The sequence below is a fragment of the Brachypodium distachyon genome, chromosome 5 (assembly GCF_000005505.3).
Source record: "Brachypodium distachyon strain Bd21 chromosome 5, Brachypodium_distachyon_v3.0, whole genome shotgun sequence".
NCBI classification, from domain to species: domain Eukaryota; kingdom Viridiplantae; phylum Streptophyta; class Magnoliopsida; order Poales; family Poaceae; genus Brachypodium; species Brachypodium distachyon.
Genome location: NC_016135.3, coordinates 25,771,220 through 25,797,478, shown reverse-complemented (window position 1 = coordinate 25,797,478; position 26,259 = coordinate 25,771,220). Strand labels below are relative to the sequence as shown.

The following is a 26,259-nucleotide window of genomic DNA, read 5'->3' as shown; positions in this document are numbered from 1 at the left end:
GGATGTTCTTATTTGGACATCTTGTTTGGGCTACTGGATTTATGTTCTTAATTTCCTGGCGTGGATATTGGCAGGAATTAATTGAGACTTTAGCATGGGCTCATGAACGCACACCTTTGGCTACTTTAATTCGCTGGAGAGATAAGCCCGTGGCTCTTTCCATTGTGCAAGCAAGATTGGTTGGATTAGCCCACTTTTCTGTGGGTTATATATTCACTTATGCAGCTTTCTTGATTGCCTCAACATCAGGCAAGTTTGGTTAATTTAGTTAGTTTTTTTTTGTACTGTATTAGCACCTAGTTCATTACTCTTGATAGAGAGGGAGGATCCGCCTTCTTAGATTTTTTTCTATTTATTTTTCCATCTAGGATTAGAACTGTATATTTGTGAATAATAGTAACAGGACATTATGGCAAAAAAAAGTTTGATTCAGAGGGAAAAGAAGCGGCAGAAATTAGAACAAAAATATCATTTGATTCGCCAATCTTTAAAAAAAAAGATAAGAAGCAAAGTTTCCCCCTTGATTTTGAGTGAAAAAATGAAAATGCGAGAAAAATTGCAATCCCTACCACGTAATAGTGCACCTACACGCCTTCATCGACGTTGTTTTTTGACTGGAAGACCTAGAGCTAACTATCGAGATTTTGGGCTATCCGGGCACGTACTTCGAGAAATGGTTTATGAATGTTTGTTACCGGGTGCAACAAGATCCAGTTGGTAAGGATAAAATACCCTTTCGTATTTGTATGGATTTCTTGAATTGATGATCGTAGAACAGCCCTCTTTACCATTCTGTATAAATGGACTATTCTATTTGTATGGATATGGTAGAGGGGCGTATCCAACACTCTTTTATCCACTAGTTCTACCCTCCCCTCTTTAGTTTAAGAGGATAGAGGAGTCTGGTAGCTCACAAGTCTCATAACCTTGGGGTTGTGGGTTCGATTCCCACTAGCATTTGTATATGGGTTTTTTTATTTCCTAAAAGAGTTTCGTTCTAACAGTTTTTTCTCGGAACAAGAAAATACTAATGAAAAGCGTCCATTGTCTAAAAAATACTAATGAAAAGCGTCCATTGTCTAATGGATAGGACAGAGGTCTTCTAAACCTTTGGTATAGGTTCAAATCCTATTGGACGCAATCTTATTTCTATCTATTCTTTAAATAACTATATTAAAAACTAAGAAAAAAAATTTGATGATTTAAATCAAAAAAAATTCTCAACAATTCCTCTTCTACTAACAAGAGTAGACATGCTAAATTTATGTTTGTTCCTGAAGGGAAAACCGTTCGAGCTGTTCCTGAATAGCTTCCTTCAAAAGGATTTCCGCTTGCTCGGTGAATGTCTTGCTAGAAGATATAATTTCTTTGAATTGAGGTTTAGTATCTTTTAGGTTTTTACGTAACTCACCTAGAAATTTATTTACCTGTTCAATTTCTAACGAATCAAGATATCCTCTCGTTCCGGTATAAATAGTAGCTATCTGCTCTTCCACTGGGAGAGGGTTTGCCTGGGATTGTTTAAGCAATTCCCTTAATCGTCGCCCCCTTGCCAATTGATTCTGACTTGTTTTATCGAGAGCAGAGGCGAATTGTGCAAAGGCTTGTAACTCTGCGAATTGAGCTAGTTCCAATTTTGATTTGCCAGCTACTTGTTTCATGGCTTTAATTTGAGCCGTGGATCCTACTCTGGAAACAGAAATACCCACATTAATAGCAGGTCGAATTCCGGCATTGAATAGATCCGCGGATAAGAATATTTGTCCATCTGTAATGGAGATTACATTAGTAGGAATATAGGCAGAAACGTCTCCAGATTGAGTCTCAACTATTGGTAAAGCGGTCATACTTCCTTCGCCTAAAAGAGAATTTAATTTAGCGGCTCTTTCTAAAAGGCGTGAATGCAAATAAAAAACATCCCCTGGATAAGCTTCACGGCCGGGAGGTCTTCTTAATAAAAGGGACATTTGGCGATAAGCTTGTGCCTGTTTGGAGAGATCATCATAAATTATTAAAGTATGCCGTTCGCGGTACATAAAATACTCAGCCAGGGCGGCTCCTGTATAAGGAGCGAGGTATTGTAATGTAGCAGGTGAATCCGCCATTTCAGCAACTACAATAGTGTATTCCATGGCTCCCTCCTCATGGAAAGTAGTTACTACTTGAGCCACGGAGGATGCTCTTTGACCAATAGCTACATAAACACATATTACATCTTGCCCTTTTTGATGGAGAATTGTATCCGTGGCTACTGCTATTTTGCCAGTCTGTCTCTCCCCAATAATTAACTCTCGCTGACCGCGCCCTATAGGGATCATCGAATCGATAGCAATAAGCCCTGTTTGAAGGGGTTCATATACGGAACGCCTGGAAATTATACTTGGAGCAGGGGATTCAATTAAGCGAGATTCCGAAGCTATAATTTCACCTCTCCCATCTATAGGTTTAGCCAGAGCATTTATAACACGACCCAAGTAAGCCTCGCTCACGCGTATCTGAGCAATTCTTCCTGTTGCTTTTACAAAACTTCCCTCTTGTATCATCAACCCATCGCCCATTAATACAATCCCAACATTTTTGGATTCCAAATTAAGAGCAATACCCCTAGTGCCTTCTGCAAATTCGACTAATTCACCTGACATTATTTGACCAAGACCTATAATACGAGCAATCCCATCCCCCACTTGAACTACGCGACCTATATTCTCAATTCCTATTTTCCTATTATATTGTTCAATACGTTCACGGAGAATTTTATGAATTTCGTCGACTCAAAGAGTTGCCATTAGTGTTTCTTGACTCTTTTTTTTCGGAAGCTAAGGGGAAAAATAATGCCTAAATTCTAAACGAAAGTAGAAGCTCAAGGCCTTATTAATTTCATTATCTCTTCCATTCCATGGACCCGAGAATGCCAATATTAGCACGAATCGTACGGAAATGTAACTCGGTATTCAAACAACTATTCAGAGTTCCTAGAGCTCCTTGTACGGCCTGCTGGAAAACCCATTGTCGGACCTGATTCATTGCCCTTTGTTTTTCAAAATAAAGGGTTTCGTTTTTAGACTTTTCTAATTGTTCCAAACTAATAGAAGTAGCATTAATCAAATTTTCTTTTTCTCGTTCTATCTCAGAGTATCCATTCATTCGATACTCATCCGCTTCTAGTTCGACTTTCTGTAATCGAATCCGAGCTTTTTCGAGCTGCTCAAAGGTCCCTCTACGCAATTCTTCCGAATTTCGAATAGTACTCAAGATCCTCTGTTTTCGATTATCTAATAAATCTTTTAATGAAAGTAGATTATCTTGCTATTAAGTTTACAACTTTTATGATCTCTTCCCGAACCAAACATGAATCTTTCGATTCATTTGGCTCTCACGCTCCTTTTTTCTTTTTTTGCTATGGCTATTTCCATATCTTTTTTTTAAGTAATGAGCCTATCCTCTCTCTTCTATTTTATCTTTCTATTTCAATATACTGAAACCTATATAAGATTAGATAAATATTAAGAGGACTCTTCCGCCTAGATAAAAATCTATCATGGTCAGCAAAGTTGTTTCTTTATTTGTATTTGCACTTTACTTCAGAATTTCAATTTCATTAAGAAAAACTAACGAAATAAATAGAAAATGAATCGAAGTCTTTTTTTTCTTCAAATCCAAAAAATTTCTCTTTTTTTATTTTATACATAGGTTGTCGATTCGGCATTCGATAAAAAAGGGCAGGGTGCCTCCTTTTTTCTAGTAAATAGTTCAAACCATTTTATCGATATGAGTGTTCTATATCAGATAAATTCTACATTAGCTATTTCCCGTTTAAAGCATTTCGGTACTAATACTAATGTAGGTGTAGAAAGAGTACCCCTTTTTGCCTGGACTTCAAGCAGTTTAGCTTTAACCGTGTTAATAGTCTCACATTAATTGGTTTATAGAGAATCAAAGTTGATTTACCAACGAGTCGCGAAATGCTATGGTTCTTCCATATGATTTCTGAATTTATTCAGAAGTAATTCGTCGAGATTGCGCACCCTTATTTATCCGAAAAATACTACGAAATATTCTAAAGTGCAGTCGGATAGATCCAACCTATTCTTGAAATAGACAACTCGCACACACTCCCTTTCCAAAAAAAATCAAAACACCAACCACTACAGTTAGATTTATTAGATTTGTTGCTAAAATATCGGTATTAAGCCCGAAACTGCCAGCGGATGGCCAGTGAGCTAAAAAAACGAAAGAATGGGTTACATTTTTCATATGCTCTCCTCTTATAGATAGGACGAACAAAGTTTTTGATCACTTGCTTCGCTCGCCCTTTTTTGATCGGGTTTTTTAATGCAAATAGATTCAATCTAGTAATTTATTTTAGATTAAGTCTTAGGTCTCGTTTGACCTGTGAAAGACTTCCTTAAATAAAAGGAAAAGGACTTTCCACTTTCCTAAACTAAGGATGGGAAGGAAGAAGGCGAGCATATACTATAAATTAATCATACTCAACTCGGCCCTTCCTGGGTGGGATATTGTCTGTCTCGATAAATAAAAAATTCCCGGAATAATAAATAGGAGTAAATTAAATAAGGTATTGATATAATTGGAATTCCAGAAACAAATAACAATTGACTAAAAAAAGAAACAAAGTATCTAATCGAAAGAACTTATTTTATTTTTCGATTAAACAAAAGGGTTCGCAAATAAAAGCGCTAGTGCCACAACTAGTCCATAAATTGTTAAAGCTTCCATAAAAGCTAGACTAAGCAATAAAGTACCTCGTATTTTACCTTCTGCTTCTAGCTGTCTCGCAATACCTTCTACAGCTTGTCCGGCAGCAGTACCTTGACCAACCCCAGGCCCAATAGAAGCAAGCCCTACGGCCAATCCAGCAGCAATAACAGAAGCAGCAGCAATTAATGGATTCATGGTGAGTTCCTCGTGTCAAAAAAAAGAAATGGTTAAGGATACAATCAACCAAGAAATTCTTAATTCTAAGCTCTATTGGGGAGAAGTAACTAAAAAGTACAAATTGAAAAGATAATGTGAATTGTTCGAACTACATAGAGGGAATTCGATAGATCGGATTAGATAATCAATCTAACTTAGGAATATATAATATCCTATATACATCTGTTTTTTCTATTTGGTTTGCGTATTTTCTCATTTTCTATTGAATCGGATTCTAAGTCCTACAACTCTAAGTTGTATATTCATACGCATTTCTAACAATTTTTTGCAACCAAGCGGATTATCTGGAACCATGCATGAATTGAGCTAAGCGGAAAAAAAGACTATTTCCAAAACTAGTCAATTCAATGATGACCCTCCATAGATTCACCTATATAAGCTGCGGCTAATGTTGCAAAAATAAGAGCTTGAATACCGCTTGTAAATAATCCAAGAAACATGACCGGTATAGGGACTACTAAGGGGACTAAAGAAACAAGAACAACAACGACTAATTCATCTGCCAATATATTCCCGAAAAGTCGAAAGCTAAGCGATAATGGTTTTGTGAAATCTTCCAGGATGTTGATTGGTAAAAGGATTGGGGTTGGTTTAATATATTTCTCGAAATAGCTCAATCCTTTTTTGCTAAGACCCGCATAAAAATATGCCGCTGACGTGAGTAAAGCTAAAGCAACAGTAGTATTTATATCATTCGTGGGCGCTGCTAATTCCCCGTGGGGTAACTCTATAATTTTCCAAGGTAAAAGAGCACCCGACCAATTCGAAACAAAAATAAAAAGGAACATAGTTCCAATAAAAGGAACCCAGGGACCATATTCCTCTCCAATCTGAGTTTTGCTCAAGTCTCGAATAAACTCAAGAATATATTCAAAGAAATTCTGACCGTCGGTCGGGATGGTTTGTGGATTCCGAACAGCTATGAGAACTGAACCTAGCAAGATAGTAATTACGACCCAAGAAGTGATGAGTACTTGGGCATGAATTTGGAAACCTCCTATTTGCCAATAGAAGTGTTGGTCTACTTCTACACCTGATATATCGTATAACCCCTTGAGTGTTTTAATGGAACAAAGTATAATATTCATATTGTCCTCTGATAAAAATTGAACTTCAAAAAAGGTATTGTTTTGATTCAACCATCTCTTTCTAAACTCAGCAACTTGAAGTATTAATGTTATATTTAGGGTACTAAGAAAGCACATCAGATCATAATATATATCAATACCCTCTAATATATATCAATATTCCCCTTCTTTTATCTATGCAAAACAAAAAAGAATAGTAAGTGATTCCAGAAATCTACGCAGTTGCCCAAGAATTCACTATTCTTCTTAATTAAAGGTTTCTTATATAGAGAGAACGGCCCTCACAAATAGCAAATACTAATTTGTTAAGAATCAATCGAATTGAAGTCATAGTGTCATCGTTGGCTGGAATCGATATATTCGCGAGATCTGGGTCACAATTTGTATCAACTAAAGAAATAGTAGGAATCCCCAAAATGGCACATTCCCGAAGAGCTATATACTCTTTTTGCTGATCAAGGACGATCACAATGTCTGGCAACCTCGTCATATATTGGATCCCGCCGAGATATCTTTGCAAGGTAGATAATTTTCTTTTCAAGATTGCCACATCTCTTTTTGGGAGATGGTGGAATTTTCCCATCTTTTCTTCTGCTCTTAAGTCTCTAAATTGAGAAAGTCTAGTTTTCGTAATTGACCAATTCGTTAACATACCACTGAACCACTTTTTATTAACATAATGACAACGAGCCCTTATTGCAGCTGATGCTACTAAATCCGCTGCTCTTTTTTTGGTACCAACAATTAAGAAACTTTTTCCCTGACTTGCTGCATCAAAAACTAAATCACAAGCTTCTGATAAAAAACGAGCCGTTCTAGCGAGATTTGTAATATGAGTACCTTTACGCTTTGCCGAAATGTAAGGGGCCATTTTAGGATTCCATTTCTTAATACCATGACCAAAATGAACTCCCGCTTCTATCATTTCTTTCAAATTGATGTTCCAATATCTTCTTGTCATTTTTTCCACACTTCCTTTTTATTTTTTATTTTTTTCATCCTACCATTCCATTAGGGAATATCTTTTTGAAGATTAAGAAAGATCCGAAATAACTTGAAATATATAATAATTGTTCCGAGGGAACCTTCTACTGAGAGTTGGCTATTCATACATGATATAAACATAACCTTAATGAATTAACTGACTTCTTTTACTTAATAAAAATCTCACATTTTACCTGTTAGTGTTCTAAGTCTAAGTTCAAAAGTATAGTAAAGTAAAAAAGTATAGTAAAGGTAAAGTAAAAAAAATCTGCTTTATGTATCCTTAAATGGTATAAATGGGGGTAAATGGGGGTTCTGATGTCTCATCGAAATTGTTTGTTACGTCAGAATCAGAAGAAACTAATTCTGTATGGAGAAAGAAAAAATCTCTCATTTCCGAAGCGAATATATTTTTTTTTTAATTTCGAAATAAAGATTCTTGTCTTGTGGGGAACGATGCACAAATTTTTGGAATCCAGTACCAACAGGTATAATTCCCCCCAGAACTACGTTTTCTTTTAGGCCTTTCAACCAATCAATACGACCTCGTAGGGCAGCTTTTGCTAAAACCCGAGCAGTTTCTTGAAAACTTGCTTCAGATATGAAACTTTGGGTATTAAGGGAAGCTCTTGTTATTCCCAATAAAATTGCTCGATAATAGATCGATTCATCCAAAGCTCGTCCTGCTCGTTCCGCTCGTAATAGTCCAATTAACTCCCCAAGTGAAAAAACATTAGACATTCCATCTTCGGAAACCCGCACTTTTGATGTTACTTGGCGTATAATAATCTCTATATGTCTATTATGGATCTGTACCCCTTGGGATCCATAAACCTTTTGGATTTTATTAACCAAAGAGATACGACTTTGGGCTATGGTTAGCTCAGCTCCAATCAAGAATCCCCAAGGGACACCAAGAATTCTTGGTATACGCTCATTCCAATCCTCAATTCTCCTTTCCAGATTCGGAGATAATGAATCGATTGAACGCGCTTCAAAGATTTGTTCCACTTTTGGAAGACCTTGCGTTATGTCACTCGATCTCGATTTTTCATATATAAACGTAACTAACCTATCTCCCTTGTAAAGGATTTCTCCATAATGACCATTAACAGTTGCCCCTGTAGTGGCCAAATAAGGTTTAGCTTCTCTTATAATAAAGGAATCCATATTAACAATGAAAATTTGACCTGATTTTTTTATGTGCGATTTAAATAAACATACATTTTCACAAATAAATTGTCCAAGGTGAATTATTGCCAATGTGTTCTCCCAAGAATCATGATGGGCAAAGTGATAATTCAAAAAGAATGTATCCAACAGGAGATTACTATCGAAATTAGAAATCCTTTGATTTTCATCTATTAAAGAATATTTAAGTCCTTGAAGTACTTGGAAGGTTTGTTGTAAATTGTCAAGCAACAAATATTTTTTTAACCGGCTCTGATTATGCGTTAGTAAATAGTAAGATGAAGGAAAATTCAATATACTAGGTACAATAGCCCCTAGGGGCCCGAAAATATCTCGAATAGGAATTTTAGGATTCGATTCTTTTATTGCATTGGGATGTTTTGAATTCTTGAATAAACCAATTCAAAAACAGTTGGATGCTGACAAAATCATCAAAGATTGGTAGTCTTTATTTCGATTCAACAAGGTGCCAATAGTTTCTTGATATTGGCTAAGTGATTCAATCTTTGCCTTGGAATAAAAGGAATTTTTATTGGTGCGATCTAACCCATTAGGGGGGATCGGCCCTACACTTGTCCTATCATACCTTTTTCGTGTATATGAAATAGTGGACTTGACTAACTCAATTCTTAGGAAATGGCGAATAAGATCATTCGCTCTTACCCCGACAAGGGAAGCACCAGCCTCCTCTTTTTCTTCTTGTTCCCAATTCACTACTAAGCAAGTTCTAACAAATTGACTAGTTGTTTGATAAATTCTTTGAGTTAACTTGCTATTTTCATGAGAAATAAAATTGACAAGTCGAAGTTGGAGATTATCTTCTTCTTGCAAGAGATCCTGTGGGAAAAGTGTTGCTAAATTTATCCCTCCGTCGATTTCATATGCGACTGCAGGGCGAACCGAAACAAAATACTTTTCCTTGCTCTTGATAATTTTTTTCCGTTGAACATAGACCCAATTTTGCCTTTTTTTTTATTCCTTAGAATCTTTTTTTTGTCTTTCTGGTGGTATCAAACAGCCACCTAATATCTTATCCGCCTCTTCAGGAAAATGAATATCTCCGGAAAATATTTTGAGTTCCGTATGGCTTTTTTTTCTCTTCACTCGGACCAGTCCACCTAGTCGACTTCTTGTATTTTTTGTGAGTTGTGTATCCACCCCAATAATACTATTGTCGCATACCTTTAGGGATGAAGATCTCGGCAAGATATGCAGTTCTTGAAGAATGAAAAAAAACCGATCTACTTCTTTTTGGTATTTTATACTAAATTCTTTTGTTCCTTGATGCTCAATCAAATCCTCCTTTTTTAAGATGGAATCCTCCTCTGGGCTCTCATATTCGTCTTCTGAGTCTTCTTCTGAGTCTTCCTCTAAAGTCCTCCCATATTTGTCCTCTGAGCTTTCACCCAGGCTCTCGTATTCGTCTTCTGAGTCTTCCTCTAGAGTTCCATATTTGTCCTCTCGGGTCCTATATTTGCTCTCTGGGCTCCTATATTCATCTTCTGAATCTTTCTCTAAAGTCCTATATTCGTTCTCTGGATTCCCATATTCGTTCTCTGGGCTCCCATATGCGTCTTCTAGGGTTTCATATTCGTATTCGTTCTGTAGGATCTCATTTTTATATAGGGTTTCATATTCGTCTTCTAGGGTCTCATATTTGTCTTCTGAGTATTCCTCTCGAATCCTATATTCGTCTTCTAGGGTCCTATATCTAAATTTAACAATTCCTGAACCCTTTTTATCTTTTCTGTATTGTGGATCATCAAAATAAGCAAAAATAGTATTTCTACGTAAAACACCCATAAAGGGTATTTCAATCGAAATCCTCAAACAGGATATGAATTCTTTCTCTTGTTCTTGATGATATTGTAATGGAATGGCGAGCCTATTTCTTCGCTTTTTCGCCAACAAATCCGAACTATCTTGAAAAATAGAAGGATAGATAAAATTCCAAAGGACGTTGGACATTATTCGATTCGACGTTGAAGAATCAAGAATTTCCCTATCTTTTTTACCATAAGTATTCATTTGATCTTGATCCTTGTGGAGTGAAAAAGACCCTATACTGGATCTGCACATACTTACTGACAATATCCATAAATGACTTGTTTTTGGTAATCGACGAGGATTACCATATTGATATTCGGGCGCATGATAAACATCAGTACTCCAGTGCATTTCTCCGTCTGATTCGGAATAAATATGTTTTTGTACCCTTTCTTTAAAATGTAAAGTGGACGTTCCGGCACGAATCTCCGCAATTACTTGTTCGGATTTTACATATTGATCATTTTGCACTAGAATCAAGCTTTTTGAGGGAATATTCACACTATATAGAATATCCTGACTCTGAATAGTAACATGCAAGTCTATATAACATAGAAAAGCAGGCTGTCCATGACGGGTACGTGTGGGGTGAACCAAATTCTCATTGAATTGGATTTTTCCATTCGAAGGGGATCGTACAAGGTCGGCAGTACCCCCTGTGAATACTCCGCCCGTATGAAAAGTTCTTAATGTTAGTTGAGTCCCAGGCTCCCCAATTGATTGACCCGCAATAATACCTACGGCTTCTCCCAATTCGACCAGATCAGTATGAGTAGGACTCCGACCATAACATAATTGACAGATCCAAGAAGTGCTCCGGCAAGTAAAGGGGGTTCTAATATATATTGGTTGTGCTCGAAATGGTTGTGCTCGAAAAGCAGTTATGAATAGATTGACTAATCCAACTCCAATGTCTTGATTTCGAGCAGCCATGCATCGTGAACCGATATATATATCGTCTGCTAATACACGACCAATGAGTGTTTGGACAAAAAGTTTTTCCGTCATCCCATTTTGAGGACTCACAGAAATACCTCGTATAGTACCACAATCTCTTCTACGCACAATAATATGTTGAACTACTTCAACAAGTCTACGTGTAAGATATCCTGCATCTGCTGTTCGTACAGCAGTATCCACAACCCCTTTGCGGGCCCCGTAGCAGGAAATTATATATTCGGTCAAAGAAAGTCCCTCGCGTAAATTGCTTTGAATAGGTAAATCAATCATTTGTCCTTGAGGGTCCGCCATTAATCCTCTCATACCTACTAATTGGTGTACCTGAGATGCATTTCCTCTGGCTCCTGAAAAAGACATTAGATAGACTGGATTAGAAGGATCTGTTATCCGAAAATTCGAATTCATTTCTTGTTTCAAATATTCACTTGTCGCATACCATATCTCAACGGATTGGCGTAATTTTTCTACCGCGTGTACAGCCCCATAATAATAGTGTTTCTCCAAAAGAAAACTCTGTTGTTCCGCGTCTTGGACTAACCATCCCTTAGAGGGTATTGTTAAAAGATCCTCGATTCCTAACGAAATCGATGTAGTAGTGGCTTGATGGAAGCCCAGAGTCTTTAGTTGATCCAGTATATGGGATGTATATCCCATTCCGAAATGATCTATTAATCTGCTAATAAGTCGTTTCATACCAGTTCCGTCTATTTCTTTATTATGAAAGACCAGATTGGCTCGTTCCGCCATACATAAGTACCCCCCTTTTTCGGCTGAGTAGGATTCGAGAATTGCTGGGTAGGATTCGACAATGGGCGTGAGTCAGTGATTCGAAAATTTAATTAGCTTCATTTTCTCAATCTCAATCTGGATTCGCGCGGCAAAAATAAAATGATGATACTAAGGAAATCGGAATGCCCCCCGAAAAGGGCGGGGCATCCCCGAATCTAACTTCCTTGTTTAGATAGTGTATGAATAGGCCTGACTAAATCCTTGTACGGCTTCCTCTATTTCTCTATAAAAAGAAATATGACCAAGAGTAGTTCGAATGTATATAGAACAGATTTCCTTTTTTCTATTTCCCACTATTAGATAGTGGGCATAAATCTCATGATAAGTCCCCAAAGATTCATATTGAACTTCAATCGGAACTTCTCTTGATCCAATGGCGCGTTGATCTAGTTTCCATCGTAGCCACAAGGGACTGTCTAAACTGATTAGTTTCTGTCTATAAGCTCATAGTGCATCATAAGAACTATAAAAAATGGGTTATTTATCTCTCGTATACGTAGAATTATTATTATTGTAATTTACTTTTTGATTTGGATAGTTTCCGCAACTATTATATCTATTTGCACAAATACCTCGAGGGTTTCCAATCGTTAATACATAAAGCCCGATAAGCATGTCTTGGGTTGGTACGCAAATAGGATCCCCAATAGCGGGAGATAAGAGATTCATATGCGAAAACATAAGTAAACGAGCTTCCGCCTGAGCTTCCAAGGATAAAGGTAGATGAACAGCCATTTGATCCCCATCAAAGTCCGCATTGAAACCCTTACACACTAATGGGTGTAAAGAAATAGTACGCCCCTCTACTAAAGTGGGTTGGAAGGCCTGTATGCCTAATCTATGCAGGGTAGGTGCTCTATTTAACAGTACAGGGATGTCCCCGCATAACTTCTTGAAGTATTTCCCATACAATCGGTTCCTTTTCCCAAATTTTCCTTTTAGCAATCCTGACATTAGAAGTAGCGCGTTTCGTGATTAAATCGCGAATTACAAATAGCTGAAAAAGCTTTATTGCTATCTCTAGGGGTAATCCACATTGATGTAATGAAAGCGAAGGACCCACAACAATGACGGAACGACCCGAGTAATCGACTCGTTTCCCAAGGAGAGTCTCGCGAAACCTTCCCTCTTTACCTTCAATTACATCTGAAAGCGATTTGTATACTTTATTGTGACCATCCCTCGTCGGTTGCCCGCGGGACCCACTATCAAGAAGTGTATCCACGGCTTCTTGTACCAATTTTTCCTGGCACATTACTAAATCTGCTAGCGCTAATTCACTTCTTTTTAATAGATAGGCAAGGTTGTTGTTCCGGCGGATAACTCTCTTATAAAGTTCATTAATGTCCGAAGTCACTACTTTATCCCCAGACCTATAAACAATGGGCCTCAATTCGGGAGGAAGAACCGGTAATAAGTACAAAACCATCCATTCAGGTTCTACATTTGTTTGAATAAAATGTTTCGCCAATTGCATGCGTCTAATCAAAAAAACTTTTCTTATTCGTCTTTTTCTATCTTCCCATTCGTCTCCACTATAGCCCTCGTCTTCTAATTCCTTCCATTCGACCAACGAATTCTCTATAATAATTTGCAAATCCAAATCTGCTAATTGTTCTCTAATAGCACCTGCTCCTGTCGCAATTTCCCGATTTCGAAATGTTGTAAAGCTCGGGGTAGAAAAAAAGGGAGAAATGCTGTGGTTACAGGATGCAATTTCCTCTTCGAATAAACCTCGTAATCGTAAGAAAGTAGGTTTTTTAGTGCTGGGCCTAGCAAAAGAGAAATCTCCATATACTAAGCCCTCCAACTTCTTCAGAGGTTTATCTAAAAGATTCGCGATATAACTAGGAAGACCTTTCAAATACCATACATGCTCAGCTGTAGCAGGTGAATCCGCCATTTCAGCAACTACAATAGTGTATTCCATGGCTCCCTCCTCATGGAAAGTAGTTACTACTTGAGCCACGGAGGATGCTCTTTGACCAATAGCTACATAAACACATTACATCTTGCCCTTTTTGATTGAGAATTGTATCTGTGGCTACTGCTGTTTTGCCAGTCTGTCTGTCCCCAATAATTAACTCTCGCTGACCGCGCCCTATAGGGATCATCGAATCGATAGCAATAAGCCCTGTTTGAAGGGGCGCCGCGGGCTTCAGCGGCGTTTTCGATGTGGAGCGCAGAGGGGAGGGGAGGAAGGAGGAGGAGGACGACAGCGTTCAACAACCAGCGGGAACAGAGTCTTGAGAATTAGACAGCTCTGCGAGTACATTGGGTTTATGGTGGCGACGGTGCCCCTGGCTCCCTTGCTACTGGCCATCGGGCCAGGCCGGCATCAACCGAGTCGGCCCGAAACGGTTTCGTGCCGTGCCGAGCCAGCCCATGTGTCTTGTATGGAAAAAGCCTGACCCGACCTCGTTTCGTGCCTGGTTCGCGGCCCAAAAGCCTGAAGTGCCTGGTTTGGTCCTTTTGGGCTGTTTTGAAAGTATAATTAAAAAATAATTCAGACCAGGAAAAGGTGCAGCCTACTGTTTTGACCCATTTGAGCTAGTTTTGAATTTTTTTTTTTTTACTAGAAAAAAGAGGGAATTGGGCTAGAGGAAGCATGCCCACTATCTTGGTCTCTTTGGGTCGCGCTTTTCGTGTCGGGTCGTGCCGAGCCACAACCCATCATTTTCGTGTCATGCCCGTGCTGGCCCAAGGGACTAGAGTTGAAAAAAAAAGCCCAGCCCAAAATTTGTCATGTAATGCCAGACTTGGGGAAGGGTTTTTCTCCCGCACCTTGGTCAGGGTCAGGTTAGTCGACGCCTCTTAGGTGGTCTCGACGAGTTCTATCGGTAGCCATTTATTGGTCAGTACCAATGCGGGCTATCGGATCGGGTCAAGTCAAGTCCGACGTGGCATGACAGGTGGGGCCCACATGTAAGGAAACCTGTCACTTAACTCTCAGTTTTTGGCAACTTGAGACAATCAAACACAAAACATGTAGTTTTCCGAGCAAATTAGCAAAATATGTGACTCTGAAATTTACTCGTATTATAAAGTGTTCGCAACACATCTCAACTAGCAAAAGAACCCGTGCGATGCTACAGAACAACGGAAAGTGTATCAAGCACGAGCCGGTGGAGGCGAAGTCTGGACATTGATTTTTCGATTGGATTGATTTCCATACTGAGATTGATACCGAGATTTTTTGTTTGGGTTCGGATTGATTTCCATACTGAGATGGATACAAAGAATTTTGAATTTCATGCTAAGGAGATTGATTTATTTTAGGACTGTTCGTATTATGTTGTGACAAATTTGGACCGTATGATAACTTTTGGTAAATCTAAACCGTAGAATTTCTGCTACTGAAATCGTGAATAAGACGGGAGAAAAAAAATAAGGAACAGTGACATATTGGTTGTAATTTTAACGAAATTGACCGACCAACGACGTCCACCATCACCACCGATTTCAATTTTAATATATTGTAACAGATGTGCTTGCAATGGAAACTCTCGTTGGCATCTCTCTCCTTTCATGTGTACTACATACAATGCAACCCCATGTATTATAAGAAAGATGCGATCGAGGCTATAAAAAGCTAGATTTGTACGGTTGGGAAAGCTGCCGCCCCCCGGCACCACCGTGTTCTCTTGTTATCAGGGCTAGTACGGTTCAAAAGATTTACAGAGACCGTAAAAAGACACTACAACAGTAATCCCTTTCTCCACCACTATTCAAGGTAATTCTACAGGATGTTCTCGTATGATTATTATGTCTAGGAAAGAAAAGAAATCATCTCGACCATGGTATAATGGAATAAACAGAAGCAATGCCATGCTGATTCAATGATCACTTGGTAGCTTCTCCGAATCCTCAGTTAGTAGCACAAACTGTCAAAAGAAGTTGGTGAACGCTGACTTGCCAAATCGCACCTTCTTCCATCTACTCTTGATCAGGTAAGGATGAAGACCTAACACGTGCTCGGGCATGAAATCATGCCGTGTCAATATGCCAACAACAGGTGCTCTCTGCATCAACAGAAATTTAACATGTCCAAAATTTATCATGATAATCACGAGAACAAAAAAAAATCAAACAAGGAATTCTTATGTGTGTAGTACAAAAGATAATTCTACTAGTAAAACCATCATGATTACTCTCAGGAGTAGTCAGCTAGACTTACAGAAATAAACAGGAGGATGAAACACATAATAGATTTAAGAAATAGTCCCCGCAATCTGAAACATTGATATACTTGAAATGTAAACAGTCGCTAACCTTGGAAGATTTAGGAAGAACCAAAAGGTGTCTCAATCCAACTTCACGAAAAAGTATAAGAGCCTTGGCCAAAGACATAGTCTCAACCACAGTGTAAGGAGATGTGTTTGTGAATGGATGCAAGTCTACAAACATTTCCATTTCATCTGCAGTTAATTCAATGTCCTCGATTCTGTCATGCTTTCCTGAACCACGTTTAGCAAAATCATCAGGTGAGAAATGCTTTGAAGCATCTAATGCTGAGGCTGTGCAGCTACTGATGAAATCTTTCTTTCTCAACAAAACAAGCAGGTGAGCCCGAAGAACTAGACCATATAACAGAGGAATATCTGAAAATGGTGGCTCGTCGACCACAGGGAAACCATTATGACCCGTTGTCTTCAAGACATCCACAATACGGCCAACCTTCTCTAAGCCATTGAATGTCTGTAGAGGGCCAGTTACAACATCACTAACTGACAGTTGCCTCATGTAGGGCTCAGCATGCCCTTCAAGAAAAGGGAAACCTTTCAAGTTAACAAGCAAATCATAGACATTTGCATTAAAAGCGTCTGCCACTGTCTTTGATATGATAAGGACCAGCATAACCAGAGGAAGCATGAGCAGATTATTTGTCAGTTCTAGGATGACAACACAAACTGAAACAGTCATTCTCATTGATCCACCTAGAAGGGCAGCAGAGCCAAGAACCGCAAAAAGGCCATGATCTAATGTTGATTGTGACCCAATCAACATGCCAACCAAACGACCGTAAGCTGCACCAGTTAAAATAAGTGGTACAAAAAGGCCAGATGGTAAGGCAAGACCATAACTGAAAATTCCCAGAAAATATGATGCCATAAAGAACAAGATGATTGACGAGAGATGAAACTCATGATCGGTGCCAGCACTGTAGAGGTTTCGAATGGTATCATCATTGGTGTTGAAGAACAGGCTAGCCAAGTCATTGTATTCATTCATTGCACACTGGAACTTCTTGAAATTTCCAGATCTCCCTATCGATGGACAAGCTTCTTCTCCACCAGTTGGACAAGGTTTGCAAGTAGCAAGCCAGGGCAAGCCAAAGAGGCAACATGACGTACAGATGGTAACGGTTGCAGCCAGGAGTAATTTGTAGGTTTGCCCTTTCCTGGGGAGTAAATCAAAGAGATCGGGAAAGAAGTTAAGTTAGAGAAAATATTTTCAAGTTGAATGAAAAATGAGTCTAATTGTCAACTATGATCAAGTATCTATGAAAAGGATAAGTAGGTACATGCTGCCGTTTTTATGATCAGTTTAAAACTTTCCTCCACATTGATGGGAGAGAACAATAGTATATGGAAAGTGATATATTATCGACTACTTAATCTTTACTAGAAGGAATGCCTGCCTTTTAAAATTACGAAATTGAAGGCTAGTAACATTAAGCCAACATCTGTACATACTCGTTGATAAGATTGTAGAAGCGAAGAACCCTGTCAAGGAAGAAGTTGTACAAGCTCCCCAGAACTCCGCCAAGAACACCTAGAGTGATTACCGGAGGTAAATCAACCACATGATAGTTGATGTAACCTGATGTCACATCAAACATTATAAGTCCGCCTTTCCCAAACAAGCCACACCGGCCAGTTTTACAGATGTCTATTAATGCCCTAAGCACAACAGCAACCATTGCTGTTGTGAAAAAAGCTCGCCAGAGTAGGGCACTCCTCCACCTGCAAAGACAACAAAAATGATGATCCATAGAATTATTTGTGCAAAAAATTGCATACAAGAAACATGTTGCAGAAGCATTTAGATATATATTCATTTCAAGGGATATGCATAAAGGGCATATTTGTATTTCACCCTACCCTTCAATACACCCCTTGCTGTAACAATTTTCAGAAAGTTCAACAAGAATTGGTCAAATAGGTAGCTATGGTTCAAAATTTCAGTGTTAACCCCAACCTAAGGGAAAGGGTAGTGAGAAAAGAAAAGATTCATTTTGATAACTGCAGATGGCCAAATCTCTTATATTATGCAGCAAGTATAAAGTTTTGCCGCTAGGTGGAGCCATCTTCCCCTTATACATAATAAGAAATAAACTTCAAACTCGAACTGAGTAATGTATTGGATCATTAAGTTTAACATCTTGAGCATAGAATTATATGTAGGCAAAATAATGCCTACATTTCTTAGCTGGTGACAACATTATTCTTCTCTGGATCAATAAATAATGAAATAAGACAACTCATCGAGGTAAAACCATATTTCCACTTACAGAAAGTTCTTACCGTGAAGACACTGTTTCCAGAGCAAAAAGGACTCCAGCGACTGGAGCACGGAAAGCACCAGCAATACCGGCACCAGAACCACAAGTCACAAGGTCCCTCCGATCCCTATCATTCTTGAAGTACCTTAGCCACTTACATGTCATGTGATATTTATGTGATCCACCTTGCCCAAGTATTGATGCAATGCATGCGCCTGTGTGTACCAGAGGACCAGCTTTTCCCACATGCAATGATGCTGATACCGCAGCAATGCATCCCACAACCTGCTCAAACCGGAACATATGAAATTCAGCCATATTAATAGAAGAGGAAAGAGCAGGGTAATTTGATCCAAACAAAAAAAAGGGGGTGAAATATGGGGTGCTGTATTCACGAATAAGTGACCGTAATGGCATCTGAACAATTACTACAACTGAGCAGTGACATGTTTACAGTACTGAACATTGCAGGGCATTTCTAGAAACAGCGCACTTTGTAGTGGCATATAGCATCTAAAACTTCCCTACATTCTTTTTATTAATTTCTTAGCCATAGAGACCTTTCTAAGGAAGATAAATGATTCTCTATTTTATGTTCTTCATTGATGTCATTAAGGCACAATGTGTTACAGCAAATGAAAACGCAGAAAATCATCAAAGAAAACCAGAGAACCAAAAATAATAAAATAGAATAGAAGCGGCATTAAACTGCAAACTTATTAGCCTAATCGACAATCTCTGTCTTTCAGAAACGTTCTCTGTGCAAGCCCACAGTTCTAGCTGCTTTGTAATCCATGTCTGCAGCACCATTATCGTGGTTAATGCCACTTCACAAGATCCAGTTGTTCCGAAATCAGTGGGCCAACTGCAAGACAGTAGGCCAGGTTGCTTTCTCTGGAACCAGTAGGCTTGTTCTTATTGTTTTGAAAAAGCACAGGAGGTTACTAAGGGCGATGAGCTATTGTATCGCTTGAGTGAGAGACTGAACTGAACTTGTGTAACTGTAGCCATACAGATCTGATCATATCCAACACTCCAACTTGTGCAGATCATCTCTCACATGGTGTCGAATAGAAACAGAATGAAGTGTGGAAGAGAACAGAACTACTGAAAATCCCATTAACTGTCAGACAAGCAGATTAGAATATATTTGCTATAATGCTACCCCCAATGGCACACCATGAAACCAATCAAACAGTCCATTGATTAAAGTTAAGCGAACGGACAACTAATAAGTGCAAACCATCATCAACACAAGGACACCATCATCACTACAAGGACACCGAAGGATGATTAAAGTTTCATTTCATAAAACAACATGAATGAAAACAAAAGGAATTACTCTACCTTCACCACCAGAGTCTTGAGAGAGAAAATGTTGGGAGCATCGACGCCGTTCAAGTAGGCCTTCACCTCTGGGATGCCGGACCCGGCCGCGGCCGGCGACACGTACACCGTCAGCACCGTCGCGAACATCGTGAGCACAAAATTTGACACTAGAAACACCGTAAACGCTGACTCGAACCTGCCAATCAATCTCGAGTCAACACCACAAGTGCACATCTACATCTAAATCGTACTGTACAGTCTGTACTCCGAAACTGGATTCAGGAACAGTTATGAAAAAAAGGATTCAGAAACTGGAAGCCGCTCCAGTGCTGCTGCTTGCTTACCTGCGGGCGAGCATGAGGTTGGAGGTGACGACGAACTTGGCGCCGGCGACGTTCTCGACGCCAAGGTTGGCGACGAAGGCGGCGGCGGCGGTGAGGGCCCCGACGAGGAAGCACAGGGCCCACTTGAGCGCGAAGTAGCGCAGGATGTGGGCCCGATCCCGCGCCCTCCAGTCCTGCTTGAACACGTCGTTCTCGATCAACCTGCGCGAATCAAAACCCAGCCCGCCGCAGACGGAGTTAAGCCGATAGTACCAAATGGAGGCAAAGCCAGCAAGCGAATCGCCTCAAATTTGGGGGGGTTAAGAACTTAAGATGAGAGGCGTGTTTGTGCGTACGTACTCGTAGTCGAGGCTCTCGATGCGGCAGACGTCGGTGCCGACGAGCGCGACCTGGGAGGTGACGTTGGACTGCCGGAGGCTTCCGTTGAGGAGCCGCCGCCGGTTCCTCCTCTGCTCCGCCTCCTCGTCGCCCTCGCCGTCCTCCTCGCACGCCGCGTCCTGGAATAAGAAGGACGAACCAGAGGAGATGAGAGGGGCCTCGATGTCAGCCTCCGGATCCCCGCCCCCGCCCTTCTGCTCCCTCGGAGCCATCTCCTCGCCTCCGCCGATCTGCTCCACCCCGCCGCTGCCGCCACACACAGGAATACGGGGGCAGAGAGCAGTGATGCTTGCTCCCCTTGCTCGGTGAGTCCAAGACACCAATTCCCGGGATAGCGATACTCATTTTGTCACTGGGACGCTGCCCGGTGGGGCCGAACCATGAGTGGGTCCCATGTGGATGTGACAGTGGCACGAAGGCGCTGGGGCCAGCGTTTGGGACGCTGGGTTCGGAAACGGTTGGGGAAGAGAATCCGACGGCTGCACACTGCAGGCCGAGGATGGAAACGCTTCTCGACAAAGGATTCCAGCGGGTTGTGAAAGGCAGTTTTGGATTCGATTGGATCTGATCCATGTGGCGGCGACATGCATTTCTTGTGTTTGATTCCCTCTCTTGCTTTGTCTTGGGTGTTATACAAATCTAGCAACCTTTTCATGGAATAAATCTTGACCTTTTTGTGGAGGCATTTTCAGGCGTGCGATTTTCTAACTTTAAACCCGTAATTTTGGGTTGTATGGAAGTTTTCTTTCTGGGACATCGGGAATTTTCTCTGCGAGGCCGTCGCAGGTTGATGTGCGTCAGGCGGCAGTCTTAAAAAGTGATTCTCAGTCGTTGACGTTGTTTGACTTGTAATTTAGTTCAAGTTGGTGTAGTACAAACTCAGGAACAGAAGTAGAGTGACCTGTAATTTTTCAATTCTTGTTACATCTTGTTTGGCACCCATCATTTGGGCTTAGAATTCAGAAATTCATTTTGAATTTCAGAAATGAACTTGTTTGGTTGTCACAGAATTGGCCACAGGAATTCAATCGCAAATTTTAACTAACCCTAATTTCTCTCCAAAAGCCATCATTTCTCTGAACTTGTCTCCCACTCTCCAAATTCATGTGCAGACAAACATGATTTTTGAACGAAAAATTCAAATTCAACCAAATGAATATCATTTCTACCAAATGAAATGAAAAGATGTTACCAAACAGGCTGTTATTGTTGGATGCACCCATTAGTCAAGGCACAAGAGTCGTATAAGGCCAATTTTCCAATACATCAAAGCGTGCTTCCCTGATGTCCAGGATTCAAGGACGCAATCTTATTTTATCCATAGCCACTGGGCTAATTACATGCTCTAGAATATTGAGGATGTAGAAACCAAAGAGGATGATGTGATGTCTTGTTTCGTCAATGCGTCAAACTCGAGCCCACACAATTGGCGGCACGGCATGATTGGTTCCTATTCTATAGTCTCGTGATTTAAAGAAGTGAAGTGAACAAAATACATAAGTGAGGTGTCACTTTTCTACTTGGTTGGATTCCTCTTCCAACATAACTTTGTTAAACAAGTGCCTAAGTACTAAAAAACATCTAGAAGTGTCGTGCCATGTTATTGTTCATGTATTTGACTATATTTGATTTTGCTAGATTTATCTTATTTTTATGCATCAAACGACTCAAACATTTTTTCTGCCCCAAATATAACTGAATCAACCTACTGTCTCACGCAGCTAAGTGTGGGGCTTTCACTGGTTATATCTGGCATCATCATCCTCCGTCTCTCTTGGTTCCCTCTGAATTTGTGGTGCTCCCGCAAAACACCGAACCCGGCGCCCGGTAGATGGCAACCTCGCCGGAGCACAAATCTCCAAGCAAGCCTGATGGTTGTCAAATCAACTTGCAATTTTGTACTCCCTCCGTCTCATAATTCTTGTCGAAATATTACATGTATCTAGACTTTTTTAAGATAGATACATCCATTTGTGGACAAATTTAAGACAAGAATTATGGGAGGGAGGGAGTATAATAGAGACTCATCAACGAAGTTACGAAGATGAAGATCATGCGCACCAAAGCCAACTAGGAAAAAGTTCAACGTACGAGCTAGCTACACCGTACTCTGCAAAAAAAAGAAGCGTATTGGCATTCGCGCGGTATCCGCTGACCGCTGTGGCAAAGCAATCACCGTACGGGAGACCAACTGAGCAAGTGTACATGCGTCGAGGTGCACATAGACATAGGTTAAACCGTACGTCCACCAAATGTGTATGTCAAATAATGAAAAGATCGAGGGGTCATACCGCAGTATAGATGCAGCCTGAAGTAGTCTTACCCAAGGAACGTCGAGACATATATGCTCGTCAGCGGCCAACGTGGTCGCTGGAGCAGCAGTGGCAGAAGCGTCGGGCAAGATAACCGCGTCGGCGGCGGGCATGTCGCCACCAGTCGTCGTTGATGATCCTACCGCCGCCGTCGACATAGACGACGGCGATGGGGGTGCGCCTCTGCATAAGAGAAACGTAAGCAAAGGCCTCGATCTCTACTCCTCGACAAATAGCAGAGCATGCATCACTGGGTGTCAACTGTCAATATATGCATCCGAGAGCTAGTCCGACGCAAAGAAAGCTAGGAAGCTTAAGGGAGAGCCAATATACCACCGGAAGTGTCCAAGTGTTTCAACTTGAAACCAATGTCGACGAGAGCTCGGAACCAGCTATAGCCAGCCGAGGGAGCCCGTGACCTGGTCAGGGATTTGTACCCGGCGTAGGAACTAAACGCACGGGACGAAACGGAAGAGTACCCATCGGAAAGCGAAGTTGGTCCGTCCGGCCCCTCGACCGCTCGAGAACGTACCGACGGGAGCGAAAGGGAATTAGCAGCGCAATTTACACAAGGCAACAACGGGGGCATCAGGCAAGGGAGAAGGAATTAAGCCTGCCTCGGTGGGATCGCTCGGCCAGGTGATCAGCAAATGGAGAGATTGCCGACCACAGAACAATGCAGTGATCAGCAGGGTAGCCGCGCGCCCAACCAACCAACTCCAGGGTCACAGCAGGCCGCTGTCAGCCGGCCACGGAACTTAATTAGCCTGCGCGCTAAACAAAGAATTGAAGACACGGGATGACGGCTAGGGAACAGAACCAATCGGAGAAAATAACCAACACACACGTACGTAGCCAGGGGAAAATGCTGTTCGGTAACGGACAAAACCAATCCGTCGCCGTCAACCGGCCCTGAACATACGGCTGCCGCAGGCTAATTAAGTTCCGGCGCCGGGAGAATGAGAACGCGCACGTACGTGGCACATTCTTAAGGAAACGGTTTTCGTTTCCTGGTATTTCTAAGGTTTAGTTTGGTATTGCTGAACTATACTTTTATAACCTGTTGATCTGTCTTGAAAAGAACACACGAAAACAGAAAAAGTTGGTTGCACGAACGAAAATATCAGGCAAAACTGTGCCAAACTCACCTCAAGTCGATTAAGAAATAACTATTTTTATAAGTCGCTGCTATCACCCGTCAGATGCAATTATTAAGATTCATAAAAAATTCATGCAAGTACAAAAAATGAGAGAGAACTTGATAAGACGGCTAGTATTGTCGATTGAGAAATAACTATTTGTACATTGATTGAGCGGGAGTCAAGCCAACAGACAAGAGGAGTACTGACACACTGAAATGGCCAGCAAATGGAGGTTACCGACGAGATGTCAGGCTTGCATGCGCCTTTCGGAGGATTTGCATGCATCTCATTGCTTATCACTGATTCTGACGGGTGAACTGGTCATCGGTGGTAGATCATGCATTGCAGCTACCGTCTCGATACTAACCAACTCATAGGCCACCAAATGTACGTGCAGCTAATCGTTGAGTTAATACTTGCAGCTGCTAGCTAGAACGAGCGCCCGTTCTGAAGAAAAAATGTTATTGAGAAGCGTGCGTAGCATGTTCGTCGACCATCATTATTAGCTGAATTTGGCTCCTGTGACTGAGACCAGTGCTACTTTGGTTTATCCAGCTTACAGGTTTATAACAAAAATACAACAAAACTCATGTCATCTCTTGGCAGGCTCTGTCGAAGCTGTCTCCAGCAGAAGACATCCGCTTGACCAGCATGTGCTCGGGATGCGCTAGCTTCAATTGGCTGCAAAACCACCAGATTTTGCATCAGTTCAGGTTGATCAATCAGGCAGTCATAGGTAGGTTAACATTCAGTACGAGCGAGAGCTCCTCAATTGAAAAAAAAAATGGTAACATTCAGAACTCTGCTACTTCAGCTTACGAGCCAGAAATGCATCTGAAAGTTCCAAGTGCCAGTAAACTGTCATATTATGACTGTATTGGTACAGCCAGAATTCACTCACTTGAGGTATCGAGATGCAGGTTTACCCAAACTAAGACTGCACACGATGAGGTTGGCAAGTGTTTCTGCATCCTTGGCGTCCTGAAAAAAATCAGCATTTTTTTTTTCGAAACCGGAAAAATTCAGCATTGTTGTGAAGTACCTTTACACTTTGTGTAAGAACTAAGAAGCACATAAAGCTTGCGGTGACGGAAATTAGTTAAGATGGGACTGGCTAGCTAAGACGATTAGAGCTGACCTTGTTCAGTGATTCCAGCAGCAAGCCCTCTGCTTCTTCAAATTTGCCCATGTGCATCAAACACTGGGCTTTCCCTCTGAGAATCATGCAAGTCGCCGGGTACTTCTCCGAGAAGTCTTGGAAGATGAGGTGCGCTTCTCGGATCTTGGAGCCACCCTGATGCAGAATCGGGAAATGAGGACAATCAGAACTACATACGTGTTCAGCTTCCTTCCATATGCCTCTTTGGCCCTTTTTTCCAGTAAAATAAACAATTCCCAAGCAAAAGAAAATATGTTTGCATACCATGACAAGGTTTACCCACGCGTTGGCGAGCTGCGTCAGTGTGTGGTCTTCGTCCAGCTGCTGCATGACCCTGAGCTGCTTCTCTGCGTGATCGGGCCTGTTCATCAGGAGGTATATCTGAACATTCAGCGCCAGCCTGAAAATGACCGATTGGAGGATGAGACTCTAGCATTTCGATCTTCCTGAACAAAACGTAACAAGAATTTCAAAGCTGTTTCAATTACACGAAAGAAAAAACTGCAGCCACACTGGCTCATGTACGCCGGGCAGACATTCGTGTCATCCGTGGAACAGGTCATGATTTCAGAAGAAGAAAAAGGTTGATTATTCGCATAGAATGGTTCAACGACAAGGGGTGATCCTTACAGTTCCATACTCCCACCGGAATTCGTGTGCTTGAGAGCTTCAGCGTAATCCCGTTCATGCATGAAGACAGTCCCGGCGACCAGCCGGAGGATCGGGTTGCTCCCCACCGCCGCATCCCCAAGGAGCTCTTTCAGTTTCGAGATCACCGACTCCTTTCCACCAACGCCACAAGTAAAACGAAAGCACAAACACGCAAATCAATAGGAGGAACAGAGAAACCAACCTTGTTCCCGGAGGATATGAGATACGTCGCGAGCAGCTTGACGGCCTGGAGCGGCGTGGCGGCGCGCGGCCCGATCTCGTCGATGACGAGCTGGTGGGAGCCGAGGGCGATGTAGGAGCGGTAGAGGAGTGCGTCGCGCTCGACGACCTCGTCCGGGGAGAGCGCGTGCGAGGGGGCGGACTGGCTGCCGGTGATGGCGGCCTGGTACGCGCCCACATGGAAGCTGTTGCGGAGGCCGAAGAGTCCGTCCGGCGCCGCCGCCATTGCTTTCTGATCTCTTCTTCTTCTCCGGTCCGGTGTGCGCGGGAGGTCTGGATCTCGACGCAGGGCCAGGGAAGGGGGAGCTGTGTTTGCGCTGCTACGCAAAGACGTGCGTGTGAAGGAGTGTTTATATATGTGACCGGTTGTCAGTGAATGAATTATGCAAGTTTGGTGGGTTTCC

The 26,259-nt window shown here is 41.4% G+C and overlaps 4 protein-coding genes and 1 non-coding gene across 7 annotated transcripts; 1 reads left to right on the top strand and 4 right to left on the bottom strand.

Annotated features, from left to right (window-relative positions):
• The first annotated feature begins 1,068 nt into the window (after positions 1 to 1,068).
• TRNAR-UCU lies at positions 1,069 to 1,140 on the top strand. The gene has a single exon. It is a non-coding gene; the product is annotated as a tRNA-Arg (tRNA).
• A 93-nt stretch (positions 1,141 to 1,233) lies between these two features.
• LOC100828258 (ATP synthase subunit alpha, chloroplastic) lies at positions 1,234 to 2,781 on the bottom strand. Its single transcript, XM_024455538.1, has one exon. The coding sequence runs from the start codon at positions 2,640 to 2,642 to the stop codon at positions 1,263 to 1,265; it is 1,380 nt and encodes a 459-aa protein (XP_024311306.1). The 5' UTR covers positions 2,643 to 2,781; the 3' UTR covers positions 1,234 to 1,262.
• A 2,268-nt stretch (positions 2,782 to 5,049) lies between these two features.
• Positions 5,050 to 7,420, bottom strand: LOC100827337 (ATP synthase subunit a, chloroplastic-like). The gene has a single exon (XM_014895780.2). The coding sequence runs from the start codon at positions 6,159 to 6,161 to the stop codon at positions 5,301 to 5,303; it is 861 nt and encodes a 286-aa protein (XP_014751266.1). The 5' UTR covers positions 6,162 to 7,420; the 3' UTR covers positions 5,050 to 5,300.
• Positions 7,421 to 15,373: 7,953 nt separating this feature from the next.
• LOC100827030 (putative chloride channel-like protein CLC-g) lies at positions 15,374 to 23,135 on the bottom strand. Of its 2 annotated transcripts, none has more exons than XM_024455537.1 (9): positions 22,997 to 23,135; positions 22,643 to 22,846; positions 20,313 to 20,470; positions 19,974 to 20,174; positions 19,648 to 19,825; positions 18,323 to 18,585; positions 17,492 to 17,761; positions 16,068 to 17,196; positions 15,374 to 15,817 (listed from the first exon to the last, which is right to left on the bottom strand). In XM_024455537.1, exons 2-9 carry the CDS (start codon positions 22,691 to 22,693, stop codon positions 15,683 to 15,685), a joined length of 2,385 nt encoding a protein of 794 aa, XP_024311305.1. In that variant the 5' UTR covers positions 22,694 to 22,846; positions 22,997 to 23,135; the 3' UTR covers positions 15,374 to 15,682. The 2 variants fall into 2 exon arrangements, with proteins under 2 accessions (XP_024311305.1, XP_003580671.2); XM_003580623.3 differs by having other exon boundaries at positions 22,675 to 22,846.
• Positions 23,136 to 24,231: 1,096 nt separating this feature from the next.
• On the bottom strand, positions 24,232 to 26,166 carry LOC100829550 (coatomer subunit epsilon-2). Of its 2 annotated transcripts, none has more exons than XM_003579329.4 (6): positions 25,818 to 26,166; positions 25,595 to 25,746; positions 25,229 to 25,364; positions 24,944 to 25,099; positions 24,707 to 24,786; positions 24,232 to 24,486 (listed from the first exon to the last, which is right to left on the bottom strand). In XM_003579329.4, exons 1-6 carry the CDS (start codon positions 26,079 to 26,081, stop codon positions 24,393 to 24,395), a joined length of 882 nt encoding a protein of 293 aa, XP_003579377.1. In that variant the 5' UTR covers positions 26,082 to 26,166; the 3' UTR covers positions 24,232 to 24,392. The 2 variants fall into 2 exon arrangements, with proteins under 2 accessions (XP_003579377.1, XP_024311817.1); XM_024456049.1 differs by having other exon boundaries at positions 25,595 to 25,743.
• Between the last annotated feature and the right edge of the window lie 93 nt (positions 26,167 to 26,259).